The sequence below is a fragment of the Vanellus vanellus genome (assembly GCF_965231255.1).
Source record: "Vanellus vanellus genome assembly, chromosome: 7".
Lineage (NCBI taxonomy): Eukaryota > Metazoa > Chordata > Aves > Charadriiformes > Charadriidae > Vanellus > Vanellus vanellus.
The window spans coordinates 15,426,471-15,449,107 of record NC_138912.1 but is presented as its reverse complement, the minus strand read 5'-3'; the positions used below and the strand labels follow the sequence as shown (position 1 = coordinate 15,449,107).

The 22,637-nt window shown below is 44.7% G+C and overlaps 1 protein-coding gene across 1 annotated transcript in view; it reads left to right on the top strand.

Moving 5' to 3' along the window:
* Positions 1 to 22,637, top strand: part of SUFU (SUFU negative regulator of hedgehog signaling) — a 91,596-nt gene that overhangs the window by 36,727 nt on the left and 32,232 nt on the right. Inside the window, exons 4-6 of the mRNA XM_082486206.1 lie at positions 14,292 to 14,434; positions 16,955 to 17,040; positions 19,140 to 19,212. Coding sequence (XP_082342332.1) covers positions 14,292 to 14,434; positions 16,955 to 17,040; positions 19,140 to 19,212 — 302 coding nt within the window. The remainder of the gene's footprint in view (positions 1 to 14,291; positions 14,435 to 16,954; positions 17,041 to 19,139; positions 19,213 to 22,637) is intronic.

Here is a 22,637-nt window from a genome sequence, read left to right as displayed (position 1 = left end):
ACATGTCCCACCAGATGAGGTTTGTCCTGCTGTAGCAGCTCTGCTCGCTTTGTGTGCGCCCATTAGCCGACACACGAGGCAGTGCCAGCCGCAGGAAACCCTTCCTTTTGCAGCACAAGAGACAACAGCTTGCCTCATGCCAGCCTCAGCCTGTGCATGTAGTTGTAACCCACAGTATCAGAGCTCTCGGAGGAAAGACATTAGTGTTGCAGTGTGGCTCTATGTGTTTTTTCTTTGAGTGCACTTGAAGGATGGGGCAGCTAGACACTTGATTTCTCTAATCAGTTTTGGTTTTTTCTGTGACTATTTTGGATTTGGTCCAGCAGAGCTCATTGAAAGGCATTATTATAGCTCTTCTTTTCCCCCTCTCAAAGACACTGTAAACTTCTACCGTCTGCTTTTAATGTCAAGATGGTCTTGCCAACCCCTAGCAGGACTCTTTGTATGACTGTAATTTTTGGGACCTTCAAAGTCCAATGCTTTTATCCTCACTTGTGAGGGTGAGTGCTGGGTGCTGAGGCACAGGTGGAGGTAAGAGGCTTGCTAGTCCTTAGAGAGGAACTTTGCGGTGGCCTTGGCTGAGGCTTCCCAGGCTGTGAGCTAGCACACACCTGGTGGCCCATCCTTCCTCTGTGTGAGTCCTGCGTCCATCAGAGTGGTTTCACATATAGGTGGTAAACTAGCTGAGGGCATAGAGCAGAAATACAGCTGTGAATGCTGCTGAGTGCTGCTATGCCGCCGTGTGGGTGGTGTGCCCCTATTATCCTTCTTCCTGGCAGCATAAGTGGAGTCGCATGACCTTGGATTTTGGCTGACTAAATAAACTTCACTTCTGTTTCTGTTCAGAACAGGTAGGGTGCTGCCCCTTTGCAATAATGGAGGCACCCCAGTCCTATGCTCAGTCCTGCCCTTTGCCTTGGAGCACTGTCACTTCTTCAGCTGCTGATGGGACAAGCTGGCAGTTATTTAATTCTTGCTGGTTTTGGTGGGTAGCATCTCCCTGGCCTTTGTTTGGGACTTGCTAGGACATTGTGCCGCACTGGAAAATCTCTTCTCCACAAAATTCCTTTTGCTGCGGTGATAGAAAAGCCCCTGCAACCCTCTGGCTAGGTTTAAAAAGTGCCGGATGCTTTATCAGGAACTTGAGAGGAGCGGACCAACACCACTGCTGTGTGACATTGCCTTTTGTTTTGTCAGCGCTGGTGGTGTGAACCTGGACTGGGCACGAGGCTCTTCCAAGCTTCCTCCCTGTCTGCTGTTCAGAAATAGGAAAGCATGACTGGGAACCCAGGAGTTTCCAAGGTCAGTTGTACTCTCATTTGACTTGGAGGGGGAAAAGCCTATGGCTTATCTTGTCAGCAAGCTAGCTATGTAATATAAATTAAAACCTTTCTACCTCCTCAACCTCATGGAGTTAGGGCATTTTTCTCTCCTGCAGTTTGTCTGGACTCATGAGTCAGGCTGGGTAGTTCCTGTGCCTTGTCATGGCAGCCACTGTTGTCTTTCCAGCTTCTAGCTCTCGGCTGAGAACAGGTCTTTGACCTTCTCCAGCCCCAAAGGGTAGGTTGACACTAAAGCATGGAGAGACTTTGTGCCAGGGACAGAGGCACAGAAAGTCTTTTTTTGTTATAAAAGATTTTGTTGAAATAGAAGGAAAGCTGTCTTCTCTGGACTGATTTACTGATTGTGTAGTATTTCTAGGCAGTAAGTGAGGGATCTCAGCACTGCCTGAAAGAGGAGGCTTGTTTTTAGGTGCTACTGAGATTTAGATAAAGTAGGTTTAGGCCCAGTTTGAGATGGCTAGATTTCAACTGATGCTGTCCCTTTTAATTCTGTCAACTTATGTCCTTTTCCTGCCTGGGAACTGAACTTGGCTCGTTGCTTTTCAGCTGGTCAATACAGTTCATTCAGTTGGTTTATTTAAAAAAAAGAAAAAGGGAAAAAAAAGACATGTCTTCTCTCTGTGCTTTGCCATGTGCCCTGAGGCTGTGCCAAAATGTCAGGGATGGACAAAGCAGCAACACTTGTAAATCTGATATACGGTTGCATTTATAAATACACAAGTCGTTTTAGCCTTCATGCTGCACGTGGGAGAGGGAGGAAAGAAACGGGCATGGAGACCCAGAGGAAGATGTGTGACACATCTCTGTGCAAGGGTGCTAGAACAGCCCGTGTGGCAGGAGTGGCCAAGTGGCCCTGGGACGCTTGGATGCTGGCCCCTAGCAGGTGTTTATCCTGGGTGGCTGCAGTTCAAGATCAGAGCTGATCTTGCTAATGTTTTCTGCCCAAAGTGGAGGGGAGCTGAGCTCTCTGCAAGAAGTCTTTTCTCCATCCTACCCAGAGCCTCCCTGCTGCAGGAGGGTGAGGAGGAGCTGACGTGCTGGGGACCAGTAGTCCCCGTTAAGAAGAGCATCTCTGACACTCCTGAGGTAAGGACGCTGGGGAGAAACTGCACATGGTCAGCCCAGCCTCGGACAAAGGCTCTGTCCCCTGTACTGAAGGAGGAATGCAAGACAAAGGAAACAGCTCAGGGAAGGCAGAAAACTCCCCCTCCTGCTGGTGTGAGGTCCTTTGGCATCTTATATATGAGGTTTTTGTCCCGCCTGGCCTTTTCTGGGAAACGGAAGCAGCCGCTGTAATGGTTAAAGGCTGCTGCACAGAATAGGGTTGCCTCCTCCTATCGAGGAGCTGAAAGCCACAACACAGAGGGATTGTTCTGCAGTCGCAGGAGCATCCTCTCTCACTGCCTGTGTGCAATTGTTTGGGATGCACAGAGAAGAGTTTGAAGGTTAGACGTACTGAGTAGCCTTCTGAAAAGGACTGTTTTTTTCCCTTGACAGCTGCCAAGCCCATGTTAGATGAAACTGCAGAGGAGAGTGGACTGAGCTGGAAGTTGGGTTCACTGTTACATATCTACCTTCTTACGCTTTCTATTGAAGATCTGTGCAGCAAGTGGTGCTCAAACTGTGCTTTCTGACTTACCCACTCTGCCTGCGAGAGTGGCAGTACGCGGAGCTCATTACAGACCATCTTCTGACAGCCTCAGATGCAGAGATCCTTTGCAGCAGCCCGCTCAGCCAGGAGGTAGCAAATGGGCACAGCAGGGGAAGCGTTTTGTTCTTGGTGGGGAAGAGAATCTGGGAGAGTATATTCAGAGGCTGTAGGCAGCCCAGAGCCTATGGAAAGTGGACTCTCCTGCTTTTTGGCTTAAAATCAGAGGCTTAAAGGAATCAACTCAGAACACTTGGGATGGTGTTTTAAAAGGTGCTCCATAAACAGCCTGGCCATTTTACATTTGAACCATAAATACAGCTCTTGGACTAAGTTTGTGTTTCTCTTGCACTACTGTAATGGGTCGGTAGAGCTCAATGCATAACTAACATTTTACACAAGTATGTGTGAATACAAAGTTGCTCTGTTTCCTGCCCTTCGGCTTCCTGCTTTGCCAAAGTAAAACAAAAGTTTGGCCTGTGCAAGCTTTAAATTCCTGAAAATTTGAGGGAAAATAATCAACTGCTGAGAAAAATGCTACAGTGCTCTCAAGGACCCCTGCCCTTCCTGTCTGTTATAAGCCTCAGAACTAATGCCCAGGTAACTAGAACTCTTCTCTGAAGAGATTACGATGTGATAACTCTGTAGGTATTTTCTCACAGACTGTCTCCCCTTTATTGCCCTTTCATGAGTAATGTTTGCTAAAAGCGATACCCTAGTGCAGTCTTTCTGTCAGACATCCGTGCTGTGAAGGGTACCAAAAGAAGATGCTTGCATCTTCTTTGCATCTTCTTTGGGTCCTTCGGGACCTTTGGGAGCTTGCATCTTATTTGGGTCCTTCAGAGGAGGGTAGTGCGTTCGCTTCCCTTTCAAGCTCTTTGAAAGCTCTTCAACAGAAACATCTCATAGATAGATATCTAGGGGAAGATCACAAGTGACCGTACAGTCTTACGGTGCTCCTGTGTCCATCTAAGCATCCATCCTTCTCAGTGGCTTGCAAATGTGCAAGTATGTAAGAGGTCAACAACAATATAAAAATTTTTTCTCTCCTGCTGCAGTTCTGTTCCCTTGCTGAGGACACCTAAAGGCTGCTAGATGTTGTGGGTACAAGTCTTTGTTCTAGTTGCGCCTGGCTCGGAAACATTCAGGTAACTGAAACATTCTGGCTTTCATATGCCAGAACATGGGATAGGGTTTTTTAATGAAAGGCAAGCATCTCTTCATATTGGCCACGTGGGATCACATAATCTGTAAATAAACTGTCATTAAATATCTATTTTGAGTTGGGTCCTTATCTGACAGGAGATCCTGCTGTATTACATCCTTTCGTGTTCCTGGGCCTCCACCCCATCCTGAGGCTATTCAGTTTCTGAAACTATTGAAGACATAAGTACCATCCTTTGAAGGAGAGCTGTAAAACATATCTTGTTCAAGTGAAGGATGCAGTAAGCTGGTGGCAGCACAGCTGGACAGAGGTAGAAGGGTCTTTCGCCTGGCCTGGAGCTCGGGATTTGGCAAGTGCATCACTCCTCCCTGGCGGTTGCTGGGCTGGGGGATGGAGAGAGTAAGGAGATTGTTCCACTTGCCTGTTGGAGGAGGTGAAAGCAGCCCAGCCCTGCAGCTCCCAAGGGCAATGTGTCTGAGTGACAGGGTATAGAGGGGCAAGAGCTTGGAGCAGGGAGAGTTTTGTAGGGCTGCAAAGGAGCAACTCGCATGTGTGTTCATTTTCTTTCTCTGTCATACTCGGCAACACCAGGTAAGTCATTTCCTGCTGCTGTGCATTCCTCGAGCCTCCTCCCTGTGGGAGGGAGCCATGCAGATAAATCCGTAGATAGGTGAGAAATGTGTTGTTGCAAAAGCAAAGCAAGGCAGGAGATGCATCCTGCCCCGGGCAGCGCTTATGCCGAGGGGATGCGAAGATGGATGTGCCAGCTCCTGCCTCTACTGACTGCGAGGGCTGCAGAAGGCTGTAAGGAGCAGACATGGAGGAGCTGAATGAAGTTTTGGGGAGGAGAGGAAGCGTGGGAGGTGGTGGCTGGCGGAGCAGGCTGTACGGAGTCAGGGAGAGGACAGGGGGCCCACCGCTCGCAGAGGGTGGGAGCATGCCCTGGGCACGGGAGTCACTCACTGGGAGCCTGCGTGAGAAATTCTCGGAGGCTGCAGTCATGGAAATTGTATACGTGTGTAGAGATGGGCAGGGAGAAGGAGCAAGCCAGACACGCAGATGTGTAAGGGATGGAAAGAAATGTCCTGGAAAACAGAAGAAGAAGAGGAGGCCCTGAACCAAACTGTATGATCGCATTTTAGCATTTGTTTTTTTGGCTAAAATATTACTCTCCAATGTCATATAAGGCATCCAGGTGCCTGGTGTCTGGAATCTACTTTGTGATAAGAAAAGCAGTATCTGTAACTCCATCAACGGAAGCTGCAGTGCAGCAAGACACGTTTTCCACCATCCCACTGCCAGTTGGGGTGAGTGATGGCTCTGAGTGGGGCACGGAGGAGTGAGGAATCATGTTGTCCTGCTGGTGATGTACCCTGGGGAGGCATGGGAGCCCCTTCACCAGGCTTTCAGTCTGGGAGACTTAAATGATCAAATAAGTTTATATATGCTCATATAAATTGATGGGGCTCTATTGAGAGGCTCATTAACTTTCCAGAATTAACCTGGAGCTGTGCAGTAATCAACTTTGTATTTTCAACCTGCTGATCAATTTAAAAAAAAAATGTCTGGGTCACCCTTCTGTTTTCTGAAACTATCATCAAACCTCAGAGGTCAAGCAGTCCTTACAGTATTGATAATCTGGTTTTTTCCACACTATTTTTTTTAAAGAACCTTTTTGCAGAGGCCCCTTGTTTCTAAAAGCCCAATTTGAATCCCTGCAGCGGAGCTATTGTTTAATTGTACTCCAGGGATTTAATTCTTCCTAAGGCATCTTGTCTGCACTGTATGTCTGCAGCAGGCAGCAGCACCATGTGAATTTGCACCTCTTCGGAGTGCCTGGGCTGGGGCAGTTCCTGTTTCCCAGACGGAGATAAGGGGCAACAAAACTGAACTGAAAAAGAAAAACAGGGAGGAAAAGCTTTTTTTTTAATGTAATGCAAGTATATCATGGCTTGGATTCTACTTGTATGTTCTTAAAACACGTTCAGCTTGAGTTGAAAATTAAATTATAAACTAACTGCCAGCAGGCCCCACAGATTATATCACAGTTGTTTTTCTCCTTTACCAATCCATGGCCTCTGTAGGTTAGGAAGCTAAGCAGAGAGACTGAATTTAGCATTAATTTGATTATCCCTAGATTATCTTAATTTAATGTGGCTGGCAAATGAGTCTGAATGAAGTCTTTTTCTTTATGCTCTGTTGTTCTTTTTAAAATTTGTATCTGTGTAATGAGTTTCAATAACTATTACTTTGAGATTTTTAGACACGATTTTCATGTTTAGCTTCTGTATCGGTTTATTATAGCTACGTCTTTGCATGCATGCTTATATCCATTATTGAGCTAGTTAGAAATATATTAAGTAGCTCTGGTGAAAAATATAGCTAATACATTTTAGTGTTGGACTCTGTGTCTGCCCTTAGTTTCTCTCTATTAATTCTAGCTGTTCAGTCTACAAAATGGTATTGAAAAACAGCATCAAATCTTATTTGTGACAGATTGCCAGATTACCTTTTTTTTTTTTTAACAAAGCCAGACTGAATATTAAAAATGTGTTGGAGAAAATGCGTTTATACAATAAATTATACAGATCGTGCATGGGGTAATAGCAATGCAATAAATTACATTGTTTCTGTAAGTATGGGATAAGCTGCATTCAATTTAAACGTCTGGCTGCATCACTGTCATGCTGGTCAGGAACTCACTGGGGGCCTTTTTAACATTCCTGCACCCGTAAGTCATGGAGTTAAAATCCTTCTTTGCTTTGCCCTCAAATACAGAATTTCTCTGACGTCTGTGACTCGCTGCCTGCAGTTTTGCTGAGATCTCACAGTCGGATACAAAATACAGGTTTGTACCCCCTAGAGCAGCGAGTTTTCAAGCTGCTGAGCGATGCAGATAACGTAGGTCTGGCTGGTGTGAGGGATGTGCTCATCTCGTTTGTGTGCCAGCATCCCCAGTGCCACACACTGTTGCAAATTTATTCAGTATATTTTTTTAGACCAAGCTAGCAGAGAAGTGCCAAGCGTTGTGCTGGCATAGCTAAACAACATTATGGGCTCAAGAGGGTAATCCAGGTAGCTGCTGCTTTCTCAGGGGGACAAGCAGGGTTGTTTCTTTCAGCGTCATCTTGCACTTATCCCAGAATAAAGTGACCATGCAGCGATGGCCTGGCCTTCTGCAGAAATGAGAGAGGAACACAGAAACTTATTTTTGAAGGATGTGAATGCAGCAGAGCAGCTGTTTTCCCAAAACCAAGCACACTTAGTAGTTAATGCACTTAGGGCTTCTCCCACTCTGTGCAGGATCAGCTCATAACCCATAACATGCTGTCCAGATGGATTTATCTGACTGATTAGTCGGAACAGTTTAACCCCTCTGTTGCAGATTTTAGCTGGCATTTTGAAGGAGGTGGTGTCTTAGAAGAGATGCAGAGGAACAGTCAGGCTACAAATCTGTTCTCCTAATATGAAAATCTATCTAAAGAGTTGCATGGTGTGACCCTGTCAGAAGGGGGAAGTTTCCGGCTTTTGGATGAACCAGGGTGATGCAGTCTGGACTACATGCCAGGCCATGCACGGACAGGAGATATGCTTTGAGTTCCCTTGCTGTCTCTTTGCTGGTGGAACAGCATCAGCTCTTTGTTTTCCTCCATACTGTCCCCTCTGTGCATGACAGAGAAGATATTTGACTCCCAGATGCCCAAATAGCTATTTCCCATTTGCTCTGGGTGCAGGGCAGCAAGCTCACTGGAGATGTTCCCTGACCCAGATCCAGCCTTTGGATCCTAGTACTTGTCTTGGTTTGCCGTCCTTTTCAGCTTACCCCTGCAGCTATTCAATGGAGTAAGAGCTCCTAGCAGGATCCCATACATGCGAAACTGGCAGGTTTAAAAAAGAAATGGAAAATACAGAGGGAAGTAATCTGTGTTTCTTTCTAGACCTAGGTAACACCTCTTGAGTGTAGATTGTATGCATTACACTGTTTATAAAACATCTTGAGGGCAAGAGTATGACTTGGTTTTATTTCTTTAGGCATCAGCTATATTTAGTCAAATTAAAGGTGGAGGGAATGCACTCCGAGAAAATACATGAGCAATGTTATACAAAGAAAATTTACTAGTCCACAGTGGAATGGTTCCCTCTGAGTTATTTCCCCAGTTCTCATTATAGAGCAGTTGGATAGTAAAGTTAGGAGAGATTGAGCAGCTGAATTATGACCGTTGCTGCATGGAGGAACCTCACCTGCTTTATTTGGGCTGTAAAAGAAAATGGATAATGACACTTTAAAGACTTCAAAATATGGGAAGCTTAACAGAGTGGTCTGGCATAACTGTCTTACAGATGCTGCTTTTGCATAATAGAATGGTACAAGAGCTGGTCTATGGGAAATTTAGAGACTTCTATTTCTGTGGAGCTGGAGGGAGGCTTCAGGTTTGCTATTATAAATTATGAAATAAATGGTAAGTTTTAAATGAAATGTTTTAATGGTTTCCTTGTTGAGTTCTTATGAAATCAATACCTCCCCGTGAAGCAGTTCTATTTCATTGAATCAGCATTCCCTAACAGAAAGGAAAAAGACTTAAAAAAACCCAGTAGTTTTTGTTAAAACACAAACTTGCAGAAAAAGAACCAGTTTCGAGTCTGTGAGGATGGATCTCCTTCCTGCATTAGGTTTAAGTCCTGTTAGTGCCCCTTCCAAGCGGGAAGGGTGCAAGTGTCCAAGAGGTTACTGTAAGCCAGCCAGTGTATTTACAACGCATCCAGCATTCCCGTGGTAACTGCTGAAGGATATGTATTTATCCTGTGGCAGGTCAGGTAGTTTAGCTCTTCCTTCCACGGAGGGAACATGTAACCACCTCAGGTTTTTTGTGTGGCAGAAGTATTCAACAGCAGTTCCTGTGAAATCAGCTCATATGCAGTAAATCAGAGCCTTATTTTACTCCTGAGGATTTGCTGATTTAGCCATAGACTAAAATAATTTGGATTTAATTTTTTAACATATTTTCTTTCAGTTCCTTTGCTATTTAATTCCTCCTGTTGATGGCTAGATCATTTCTGTGCTTTGCCATCTGTTGTACGCATTTGACAATTCCCTGGTGTGGTCGTAATAATTTTTTCTGGTAACTATTGTTTTTGCTGTGCTCACCTAAGGAAACAAGGCTTATACAGTCCTGCTCTTCTGCCTAGAAGACTGACCCTAATGGTGTTTGAACCTGTTGGCCAATGTCAAACAGACTTAACAGAGTGGTTGGGCTCTTGGAGAGACTTGGTTCTTAAAGGATTTTAAAAATCAGTAGGTGAGTAAAAATGCGAACTGTGTGCTCTGCAGTGGAGAAGAGTGGACCTTAGGCACAAGTGAATCTGTGCATGCCATAGCTGCGGTAAAAGCTTTAGTCAGAGCTTCTTCCTCCTTGTGCAATGACAAATCCATCCACAATGTGCAAACCCACAGAGAAAAGAATGTCCGTAGTTCCACTCTTTGTAGAAGTCTTCTCCAAGCTTGTTCCTCAGCATGGGAATACACCAACTGGCAACAGGTTTGAGGCTTGCTATTTATTAGAAGACTCCTCTCATTAGATAAAATGGTTCCCCGGACATGTCACATCTCTTGGTGACTTTGCTGTGGAGTCAGATAACACCTAAGTTCTAAGAGGCAGAAGTCTTTGCAGCAGCAAATGATATCTGAGTCCTAGCAGACTGAATGTTGCCCTCTTGAAATGGTAGAGAAGGTGCTTGTTCAGCAGTAGCCTATGATTTTTCACAGCTATGGCTGAAAGCCGTCTTACCTTTTCCTGGATTCTGGACGCAAATGTTATTTTGTCTCATTAAGAAATATAGTGCAAAAGGACTTTTGTTGCATCTGTTGTGCTTCAATCCCTCCTCAAAACCAGTAAGAAACATTGCCACAGTGTGCTAATCAGCACAGCATTACAGTGGGTCAAAAGGGTGGTTGTAGCAGAGCTCGTTAAGAGCATAAAGTGTTGGAATGATGGGTGCTGTAAATGGATGTGGTTAAAGCAGAGGCTGTTCCCAAATCTACAAGGGCCCAGGACAGCATTGGTGTTGTGATGGGATCCTTGCAGAACCAGCTTTGCTGCTGAGGCTGTAAAGTTTCGGGTTTACTAAACTGAGATAATTTGCAGAGGAACGTTCTGTGCTTATCTGAAAGGGGAGTCATGTTTTGGCCTAAAACTAGAAGTACCTTTGGGATGCTTATAGCAGTGAGTCCTGTCAGACTGGGTCAGTGCTCTATGGATATAAACTTCTTCCTGTAATCTTTTATTTTTACATACAACATTTCTTTTACATGTATATTAATACCTATTTTCATGTCTGTATTTTCAAGTATTTAGTACATAAATAGCTTCCAGTTGTGAGTGTAGGTGTTTCATTTGATATCTGCAGTAGGCATCAAAATGTAAACTGAGAGGTATGGCTATAAAACCATGAAAGTTGTTGAGACACCCATACTGACATCGTTATCACTGAAGGTCCTAGTCCCATCCTTGGCTCATAGAATAGTTTAGGTTGGAAGCGACCTTAAAGATCATCTAGTTCCAACCCGCCTGCCATAGGCAGGGACACCTCCCACTAGACCAGGTTGCTCAAAGCCCCATCCAGGCTGGCCTTGAACACCTCCAGGGATGGGCCTTCCACAACTTCTCTGGGCAACCTGTTCCAGTGCCTTACCACTGTCAAAGTGAAAAATTTATTCCTAATATCTAGTCTAAATCTACCCTCTTACAGTTTGAAGCCATTCCCCCTCGTCCTATCACTGCATGCCCTTGTAAAAAGTGCCTCCCCGGCTCTCCTGTAGGTCCCCTTTAGGTACTGGAAGGCCACTATAAGGTCTCCCCGGAGCCTTCTCTTCTCCAGGCTGAACAACCCCAAATCTCTCAGTGTGTCCTCATAGGAGAGGTGCTCCAGCCCTCAGATCATCCTTGTGGCCCTCCTCTGGACACACTCCAACAAGTCCATGTCTTTCCTATGTTGGAGGCTCCAGATCTGGACGCAGTACTCCAGGTGGGGTCTCACCAGAGCAGAGTAGAGGGGGAGAGTCACCTCCCTTGACCTGCCGGCCACACTGCTTCTGATGGAGCCCAGGATACAGTTGGCCTTCTGAATGTTTTATGTTCTAATTCAACATTCATGAAAGCCCCAAATTTAGTTATAAATTTACTTTGGAGGAATCATTTATGAAAACTTTAGGATTTTCTGGCTAAAACATTGTTTAAAACTTAAATGCTCAAAAAGATTTTGATTGTCTTGTTTTGAAAACGTGAGTGTGAAAGGTGGCAAGGAAGGATGCTTATCCCTGTTTCCAGTATGAGGCAAGAGAAAGTGGTTATCTAGTCCTTTGTTTCTGTAATTTCTTAGTTTCTGTGACTACAAGTCCTGCAATTCAAGTTGTTCTCAGTGCTGCAATGGTCTCTATACAAGAGCTGATCTTGTTACAACACAGCAAGCGAAGAGCTGAGTTTCAGGCTGTAATTCTGAATTTCTTGCACTCTTACAGGTTTTGATTTGGCTTCGTGTTATTTGCAGAAATTTATTTGGTGATTTAATTGAGTAGTCAGTGTGAATTTTGTGGTGTTCGCGTGCATGCGAGGGAGAGGGAGATTTTCTAAGTGTTCAGTGTTCACATGGACATAAACAGGTGGGTTTCCAGCAGAGACATTTGCATTTGAAAACCTGCTCTAAACGCGCTGGGCTTTCCCAGGAGAAGCAACACCAGCAGTGAAACGCAGCGATCGATCAGCATAGAATTGTGTGAGCGTTTGATGGGCAAAATGTTGTGGTATAAAGACAGGGCCCAAGAATAAGCCCTTTGTGGCTTTGTTTCATTCCTGAAAACTGTGACTGAGAGGCTTTTATCATTAAAAAAAAAAAAAATTAACCAGCCACATTTTGGCTAACCTGGAAAATATCACAAGATCCTATGCACCATTCTAAGTGCTGCTTCTTTAATGCAATTTTGATACTAAAAAAAATAAATCATGTTTTTCATTTGTCTGCTTATTTTTCCCCAGCTCTAGAAGTAAGTAATATCTGAACCAATCCTTTCAGTTGCAGAGCTGAAAGCATGTAATTTAGTGTACATAACGATAAACTCTTTCTTTCAAGCAGCTTGCGTTCACTATGTTTTCTTTCTTTCCTAATTTTAACTAAGGAAAATATTCCCTTACTTATCACAACACTTCTGTTACATGCCTTGTTTTTCGAGCCAAGTTTCTTATGGTACTCGGAGTTTATTTTAATTCTTAATCAAATGATCTGTCCAAGAAATTCATCTGAAAAAACATATATAATAAGTGTTCAAATACACACCAATGGGGACACCTGGTGGAGAAACTACGAGTTGCCCAGGACGCCCTGCGTTAAACCCACAAACGGGTGAGCATGAGTTAGCTCATCAGTGGGGTATTTGCAAATATTTTTAACCATGGCAACTGTAAGATAACTCTCATTAGTTTACCTGCCTGCTGCTGCTGGCTCCCTCCTAGCATCCTGCACTTGCTGCTGCCCAAGAGTACGTGCACGCAAGTCGTGGTGGTGCTGATGCACAGTGAGTGGCATCCAAGCACCCCATTCCTTGGTGTCTTTAATGTGACTGGGGACAAAGCTGCAATTACAGGCAAATGCTGTTTCTCTCTTGCTGCAGCACAAGCTGCTGTGTTCAAGGATTCTTAATAAGCCCTATAGATAGTTATTTAAGAGGTGTCCTATTGACCTATATTTGGAAGGTGATGTGGAAAGGTTAGGTGAAGATCCAGGACCGTGTCTGCTTCAAATTGGATCCTACTCGGTATCACATGAGATGCTCCAGCCTCAACAGAGAGCAACTCAAGTAACCACTAAGATTTTCCAGCCTGCAGTGGAAGTCCTAGTCCTCCTCCGTTGGGCAAGGCTCCCTTTCCCACTCTCCTGTAAGCGTGGCCTTGGGAGAGACCATGGGAGGACAGCAGCACAGACTGCCTTCATCGGTGAGCTCGGCCAGGGAGAGGGGTGCTGTGCTTTCCACTGACTTTGGAAGCAGGCAGGCAGTACTCGTTTCATCCCTGGGGCACTACACCTATGTCAAAGGGCAGACTGTAGCTTCCAGGCTGTTTATTTGTATGTGCTATAAAAGCTCTACCTGGAGTGGGACAAGCACAAGACCTGAGGACAAGGCAGTTGGCAAGGCAGCATTGTTGCACACATGGTCTAGGAACTGTGTGCAAATGGAGCATGCTTTAATTAGTGTGAAAATGGCTGTGGTTGGTTATTTTACTCCTAGCTCACTCAGAAAGCAAGCATTAGCCTTTCCTGTATAGGGCAGCAATGTACAGATGGGTTGTGGTGTGCCTTCTGGCACGCACCAGCTGTGGAACATGGAATTATCTGAGGGTTTTGTCTTTCTAAGTAGGAGAGGAGGAGAAGAAAGGAACCTTTACAGTCATGAAGAAGTAAGGATAATTTCTGCCTCTTTGTTTTAATGCAGTCTATTCTGACATAGAGTGAAATTTATAGCCTACTGGTTTTCTCATTGTTTGGTAAAGAAGGAACATATTAATTATAATTCTGCACCAGAGCCACCAGACAATTGAGAGAGAAAGTGATTTTGGCTTAGACCATCACAAGTTGGGCAGCAGACTGTGGATTTTTATTAGATATAGCAGGGTATTATTTGTGTTTAATTCACATTTCAGAATCTTTTCTCTGGGGCAAATCAGAGCTGCAAGTTAAGTATGAATTGCCGTCCCATAGGCATCCAGTATGGCCTGCTGACTCTCTGCGCCCTCTCACAAAACGAGACTAATGAGAGACAAGCTGATTTTTTTTGTTGGTATTCCTGTGTTGGGATTAATATCAAAGCAGGACACCGTTTTTTGCCACAGAACTCAAGAGTGGGCAATTTTAAAGTCAGTGCTTGAATTCAGATGGCTCAAGGAGAGTCCTTTCCTGCTTCAGGTGCTTCAGCTGGCTTGGAGACTCAGCAGAGCTGGCTGGAGGCAGTCATTATGAATAGCCACCAGTCACTGTCCTGGTCCAGACCAGAGGTCCCTGTCTGACAGCGGTCAGGAGCAGATGCTAACAGAAAGAACATTCTAGCAGGCTTTACAGACTAAATATTTCTTGCTTCTCTTTCTTGCAGAAAACACCTTCTGCAGTGGTGACCATGTATCGTGGCACAGCCCTTTGGACAACAGTGAATCTAGAATCCAGCATATGTTACTGACAGAAGACCCTCAGATGCAGCCGGTTCAGACTCCTTTTGGGATTGTTACTTTCCTACAGGTATGACCCAGCACTGGTGGCTCTGACTGTCACCTCCTGGGTGTGGAATGCAGCTAACATTACATTTCATTTAGCTTTGATAAGTCAGATAGTTGTTATCCTGTCTTCCACCTTTCTTCCTTATTTGATTACCATGGATCTCATCTTTGAGTTGTTACTCTGGAGGTATTCATTAAGCATTTTACCAGGATTGAGCAATGGCCCACTTGGTTCTCATGATAGAGGTCTATCTGATGGAGAGAAGGTTTACACCCCAAAACAGACCTGGAGTTGAGTATTACGTTACTGCTCTGAAATTTCAAACACGAACATAGGGAAAAAAGCTGAGAGTAACACTCTTAAAAGGTAATGTAGACCTAAATTGAAATTAATTCTATGGTAGTATCAGTAAGTGATCCACTTGTTTGAGTTCCAGGAAAAGAAGAGTTCGAAGCAAGACTCAGAGTTGCTTTAGCATTATTTAATGGCAGAAACGTAGCTTGCAGCATTGACACAAAGATTCTTTAGAGGCTAAGTAAGTTTTCCTGTATTGCTCTACTGTTTAAGAAAGGTTCAGGTTTGCTTTGAAAAAGAAACATTTGAAAAATCCCTTGCAATTTAACCCTGCCATTCTGTGAGGGGAGCTTCCTTGGCCAAACAGGTTTGCTTGCTTTCCCAAAGTTCTTCTCAGTCATGTCTCTTAGATATGAGCTGCTTTGGATATTTTTAAATTGCATATGGAGTTATTAACCATAGTGGAAGAGCTGGCATAGTTTATGCCAACTGCTGATTTATCCCCCCTCCATGGAAAAGCTTCCATCCTGTGGGAAAATGCAAGTGTCTGTATCTTTCAATTTAAGCTTCAAGTTGCTCCCATTTGTCCTTGCCTATAGTTGCATCATGTAAGGGCAAGCTCCATTACCACAGACCCGCACAAGGCAACTGCTGTGCAAGGGCAAAGGCTTTCCTGAATTTTCTGAGGTGCCCAAAAGTCTGTGTTTTATCAATAAGAAAGAAACCGGTGTGGGATTAATCAGTGAAAGGTGAGTTGTGGGACATGGAAGGAGAGACAGAGAGCCAAGCGAAGCCGGGTGATTCCCAGCTGACTCCCCAGTTAGTGCTACATTAGTCCGCATCTCTTCTTTAGTGCCCAGCTGTCCTGGATCAAAGGAGAGTCAACTTGTTGCATCCTGAGGCTCTTGGCCTCTAATCTTCCACAACACATATGGTTGACTTGTTTTTCCCCTTTGTTTGATGCTTGTTGTTATGGATTTATTTTGACCCATGAGGATAAACGATTGCAAAAAGAAATGAATGAACACAAAATAATTTCCTGTTTAGAGTCTTGCTGTTTGTATGCAATTAGTGAGTGAAGGCCCAGGGAGGGGTGTCCTGAAGCAAAGGAGATTCAGGGACATTCAGCCTGGGAGGTGGGTGGGGATGAAGTGCATCTTGAGGGCTGGGTCCTGAGAAAGTGAGCTCTGCAAGGAGCAGGGCAGGTAGGGTGTGCAGAGCTGGGTACGGGCTGACATTGATGGTTTTCCACGCAGATCTCAATCAGTGCAGATACGTGCTTGCAGCAAAGGTACATCAGGCCTTTGCTGCTCTTCAGAACTCAGTTTTCAGTTTTCCTCTTTTCTGATAAAACATCGGTTGAACAGATTCTGACCAAAAATTCAGTGTCAGTGGAAAAGGCTTACAGTATTGAGGAAGAAAATAGAAGGCCATGGCTAAAACATTTTTTCATCCCAAATAGCGAATCATTGTGCTCAAAGGCACAAGCCAGCAGTTGATGGATCAGGAAGAAAGTGCCTTCCTCTATCAGCTGAAGGGTGTTTCACCCCTTCGTTTGAAGCGGCTGATCTCAGCTGCTGTGAGAGAGACATCTGGTATTGCTCAGTAAGGCAGCTCCCATCCTGAAAAGCAAACACATCCTGCCTCATACAGGAAGGCAGAAGTCTGCAATTGCCTGCAGTGACGAGTGGATTATGCGATGTGTAAGCAGCTTTGCTTTGTGGTGCCGGGTAAGATGTAACCAGTCAGCAAACTGAGTTGGTCAAGGATTTATGAGTTCCAAAGCACTCCCTTGTGGCAGCAAGTCCCTTGCCTCATTTAAATTGCTGGTGCAGTATTGCGTTTGCCCCCAGCAATTGGCTGAGAGGAGTGTTTTGCATGTGCTCAGACCCTAACCTGTCCTGTCTTGTGTGGACTAGATTGAAAAGTGAGAACAGACTAGTGGATCTTCAGCAAACCCTGATTTGTCACCAGGCCCTCCTTGTAGTTAAGTTCACACATGCCACGCAAGATTAAATGTTACGTGACCAGGGTACTTCACATGGTAAGTGTAGAGAAGAGAGCATAAAGAATTGCAGAATCCCTCTGTTGTCTCAGGCTCCATTTGTCCTCGTTTATCTAGTTAGTTTGAAGAAATGGTGTTTCTTCGTATCTGCACTGTTTGATCCAGCACCATGTGGTACGTTTTCTCTACAGTTCTTGCATGGTTCCCATCCAGTTTAGTATCTCTGTTTTCATTTATTCCAGATTGTTGGGGTTTGCACTGAGGAACTGCATGCGGCTCAGCAGTGGAACGGGCAAGGGATCTTGGAACTGCTTCGGACTGTCCCAGTGTAAGTGCTCATATAGCGCATATAGGGGAGCATTCCCATAGAGAACAATTCAGTTGTTTATTTTTATTAACAGTCTTTAACTTGTTGATGGAACTTATTTAATCCTGTGCTGTAACAAGAGATGAGAATTCATTGCAAATCTGTTCTCACGCACAGACACTTAGATGGCAAATTAATGCATGTGGAAGTCCACATGTTCCGGGTGAAACGGAATGAGGTCTTGAAAGCTTAATTTCCTTCCTCTTATGCCTGCAGCATTTTGTCATTGGTTCTTCCTGAGAGAGCTGGGATAACTGTTACTGCTGACCTCTCTGTGTAGTTCAAAAGAAAGGAAGGAGAGGGTCTGACTTCCAGTGCCTAGCAAAGCTTGGGTACTGGCTGAAAGTGAGAAAATCACTCTCAAACTGGCCCCACTTTTGCAGTAGGAGGATTGTTCCTGCAAATGAAGTTCATTTTTATTTCTCCCATGGCAAAACAAAGATGTCATTGGGTTAAGGAGGAGATGGGTTTTAAATGTTAAATGATATGTTGATGCTTTATTTGCTGCCAAACATTTTTGGCTTGCAGGTGTTTTGTTTAAATATTTTTCTCTTATGTTTAGTGGAAGATACTGCCATGTGATTGTAGCTTAAAAGTTTGTTTGTTCTTTTTTTGTTAAACAAAATGGTTCTGAGTATATGTTCCTGGGCACAGTAGTACACTCTCTTGTGTCACAATGGCCTTTGATTGATTGATTATTTGGAAGAGCCTTTGCTGCTGGACTTCTTAAACTTGAACGTTTCTCTTTTAGGCACAAGCGCAGATAATTCATGCGAATGCCCTAAAGTAGGGTGAATTTGTCCAGCTGCAAGCTTTATTTCTGGGTCCCCAAGACAATAAACACTACCTGCAGCTCCCTTGGCTCCCCTAAGTCAATACAGATATAGCACCCCTCTCCTCGGTCTGTTCTCATGTTGGTTTTTGGCTTTTTGTGCTGTGGTACAAGCACCTTTCCAAGGATGAAATGAAACCCAAATGTGCATGATTCGAAGGCAAAGCTGCAGACTACTAAGCTGCTGATGGGGAGTCAGGGTAAAAGTCTCTTGCATCCCAGTGAGGAACTGATGCAGGTCACACCTCTGCAGTTAATAATTAACAACTTCCAAAGTTATGTGAAAAAAGAGTGGCTATCGATGCATCTGAAAAACTATAAAATATTAACTTTTATGGCTCCCACTTCAAGTGCTTTAGGAGACTGTAACACAGACAAGGCCAGAGGAGGGGGCTTTTGACTACAATAACAAAATATCTCATGAAAAAAATGAAATTTTTTATGTCAATTCTAAAAGACTTCTGTTTTTACTTCAAATGAAAAGCACCGTCTAAGGCTGACTTCTGCAATCTGCCTGCACTGTGACCCCAAGTAAAGACTCCAAGTAGTTCATCTTCCCAGTAATCTGTTTTCTATCACCTTTGTGGGGAAACATCTTGACCCTTCTGACTTTTATTGCTAATGAAAACAAAGATTTCCCTGAACCACCTGAGTACTCGGCCATTAAGTACCAACTGGGCAAAACATCTATTGTGAGGATATTTATCAGAGCAATAAGCTTTTTATGGTACTGAACACGACTGCCGATCTCAGCAAAAAGCAGAGTCCCATTGGGACCCTGCTGCATCTTTAGATATGTAATAGAGGTATAAATCTTAACCCCATGCCTTGCCCATGTTTCTTAGACCTAGGCTACCACTGGACTTCTCAGTCCCACGTCTTTTATTCTTACAGTAACCTGTAAGATTAAAAGACAGTTCAGTCTTTTATGAGTAACTGAGTCCATACAGGGGATAGCCTTTGTCAGTCCTGGCTGCTTTGCAAGACCTGGTGGTGTCAGGCACTAGGCAGATAACAGCTAGGTCATGGAGGGCTTTCGTTGTGTATTTGGGAAATGTAAAGGACAAATACATGCTATGGGCTGTATACACAACACAGAGGGGCTTCTAGGCTTGTTTTAAACTCTGTCTTGTGCTTCCTTTCTGCACAGGTCCACTCTGAGGACTCTGTTGGGGAGCACTAGCTGAAGTACTTGTTTGGTTCATTACTTTTCTTTCTTTCTTTGTAGAGCTGGAGGCCCCTGGTTGATAACGGATATGCGAAGAGGAGAGACAATATTTGAGATTGATCCACATCTGCAAGTATGTCTTTAGTTAATAAAATGTCATGTCTTTTGTCATAGCTGGGGAGAATTGGTTTAATGGTATAAACCAGTTCTGTTACTTTCTGTAAAGGTGCTGTAACCTTCTCAATGTTTGCAATAGTGATGGAAGAGTCTTAGAGACTCCCTTTGCCCTCTCAGAGGTGCTTCAAGAGTGCACATGTCCAGTCCCAGGGGGATGTCAGCTCTAGGAAAAAATTTAGAGAAGGGAGACCAGGAAAACAGAATCTCATGTATGAGACAAATTGGTAAGATTTGGACTGCATGTTTTAGAAAGGAGGAAAATAGAAGAAGATAAAAGAACATAAAACAATACAAGATTTAGAGATGATAGATCAGGAAATTCCTCCTTTGTTTTTACATGCAAGCATAAGGAGATACAACATGCAGAAAACTCAAAACCAATTTAGAAATATATTTTTTCACGGCAAACGTGACAGTGTAGCTCATTCCTGTAGGATGTCACTTGAGGCCAAGTAGTTAGTGTGGTCTGAGAAATAATGGGAAGCCAAAAGTATCTCATACAGTTATTAATAATCCATGCAGGAAGATACATTAAACCTTCTCCTTCAGAGTTCAAGTTAATTTCTGAAGTTTAAAGATCAGAATAGAATGTCTGTGGAGGGTTACCGTCCCATGGGCTACTGCTGAGCTATGCATTTGGGAGACAGTTCTGCACCCCTTCAGCAGAGTTATGGTACTAGACTACATGGGTCCCAGGCAAATCCAGTGTGGTGCTGACCTTGTGTCAGTGAATCACTGAGTATTTGCCTTTAACAGAGAACTTATGGCTTAGCCTGGTAGGCACGTGCATATGTGCACGTTTTGTACAAGCTATTGCATTTGCGTATGGTCTGCATGTCTGCATCTGATTACCCTCAGTTGCCTCACAGCATCTTTTATTTTGAAAGCTTAAGAACAAAACCAAATTCTACTTTTACTGTTTTTAAGGATTTGTTCATCTAAAATAACCTCAGTCTGAGAGACGCAAAAAAACCCCAAGACATTCCACAAATGTCCCACAGTGTGGGAGCTAATACAACTGCAAGTCCTATAAAGTTTTTAGGCTTTTCAAAATTTTGCCCTCTCCCCTCCTGGAGGGCGTTCTGGTCTGTTCTCTGCACACTGGTGATTCCTAATGATAACAGGGTTTTCTTCAATTTACCGTAAATGAAAAGTAGCTCAGCTTACTGGAATCTGAGTCAGCCAAGGCAAGTTAAGGCAAATAAAGAGTACCTCTGCCTCATCAGTGTGTCCTACCACTGAAAGCTGCTATGTCTGTGGTCTTTCCGGACTTCCTCACACTTAAGACATTCCTGTTTCTGTTCTCTCTTGCCCTTGCAGCAGTGCGTATGTGCAGGTGTGCGTGTGTACCTCCTTCCTGCTCCACTGCCGCAACTCCTGGAGATTCACAGGGCAAAACCTGCTGCTGTGGCACTGAGTCCCACAAAGAGCCTTTGCTGATTGCAGGGAACAAGGCTGTGGTGGGCTCAGCCACGTCGTGCGCCTCCTGCTCTAATTAGTGAGGAAAGGATAAAGTGTGATTCGCTTGGCATTTTCTGGGTGGTGGTGAGAGCTGAAAGGCAGCAGTGGAAGACAGGGGAGGGAGGGATCAGGCAGAGAAAATAGACAACTTTCCTGGGAGCAGGCAAGCACATTGCCTGCCTGGGAAGCGGGCAGAGCTTGTTTTGAGGCTGCATTGTCTCTTGTGGGAATTGGTTGAGGCCTAAACCCGGCCCTGGCAGCAGCAGCAGCTGTACTTTCTGTTCGAAGTTGCCGAGAATGGATCCCAACTAAAATGTCATCCCAGGATGTCGGCAATTAACGCTGTGGCAAAGCTGGCTGTTTTCTGTTCAGCCAAGCTTCCCTGTAGGCCATTCAGATTTCCCTGGCAGCACTGTCAAACGGTCCCTGTCGGTCCCCAGCTCTGCGCTGATTCTCAGTGCTTTGCTTCTGTTTTAGCAGATATCTCAGAAGAGAATAAAGCTGATTCGAATTTCCTGAGTTGTGGTTGCCGCTCTGCGGGTCACGCTGCAGTGCTCTGGCTCGTTTAGAAAGGGATCAATGACTTATAAGAGCCTCAGAGCATCCCTCCCACATGCTGAGAGGAAAATGGGACAGAAACATCCTTTCTTTGAGGAAGGAAAAAGCTGAACCTCCTTTGCCCTGGGCTGCTCCAACCTCCTGCTCAGGCTGCCCTTTCAAGGGAGTAAAAACAGTCCCTCAGCCGAGGCACATCCTTGCTGGCTAAAGATGGGGTAAAGCTGTGCATTGCCCCAGCAGAGAGTCTGCACTGGTTAGGGTTTTTTTGTTTTTTTTTTTTCCCCCGTTGACATCAATACTTGCAAACATTATAAAACAGGCATGCAAATTAGGCTGCCTTAGGCCAGCTCGTTTCCATCAGCCCCCCTTGATCTCCAAGGGATGCCAACAGAGCAGCACTTCTTCCCCTGAGGAAGTGCTCTGCAAACCAGCTGAGATGCAGATGACGAGTCCCTTTCCCCCTCCCCAAGGCTCTGCGCACCGTCCGGAGGCCCCAGCTATGTCTGTGAGCAGGGGCCCTGGCTGCAGGCATGGAGAAGCATGTCCCACCAGAGCCTCTGCCCAAAGGAGTCCTCAGGTTCCTCCGGGCCTTTCAGCTCCCTGCTTAAGGGCAAGTTCGGTGGCTCTCCCATGCTTCCCCAATCACTGGAATGAAAAATGACTCTGCTGACAAGTTAAACCTCCCCATGCCAGCTGATTTGGGTCCTCACAGAGCACCGCGGAGGGCTCCCGAAGGAGCCACGTGCTAAATCTCACTTAGAGCATTGTTTGCATATGTAGGATCGGATGTATTTTTATTTCTTTTTCCACAACTTCTATTTCTGGGTGAAGCAACTAATTTTATGTTTAGGATATAACAAAAGAAAATCCCAGCAGATTTTTTATTTCTCAGATTTTCCCATTACGTTTTCATAGAAGCCAGTTTCCCCTGACGCCGGAGGAAGATCCCAACAAGGAGTAGAGTCGGGGAGCGAGGCAGAAGGAAGGCAGTCTCTTGAATGCTTAAATCTAAGTCAGGACTCCTCTGGTCCTGCCCCCAGCCACAGGCTTTTGCCACCACTCTTGTGCCAAAGAGCCAGTTTAGGGAAGTGATCCAGCGGAAAAAAAAAAAAAGGAGTTGGCTCAAGGGAAAGGGTAGGAGCACCCAGAGGAGGGTGGGACTGCAGCCACTGTGAATTACATCAACTTAAACTGCTGTGCAACCCCACCCTGAGTGCTTGTGCTTATCTTGAGCTGCTCAAATCCTCTCTTGAATGGCCACAAGAACAGGCAATGCTCTGTCTAGGGCACAGCACGAGCAGCTGGGCAAGGGGAGGAATGTATGTGGGTTTTAGTCTGGAAACTGCTTCTTAGGGAACAAAT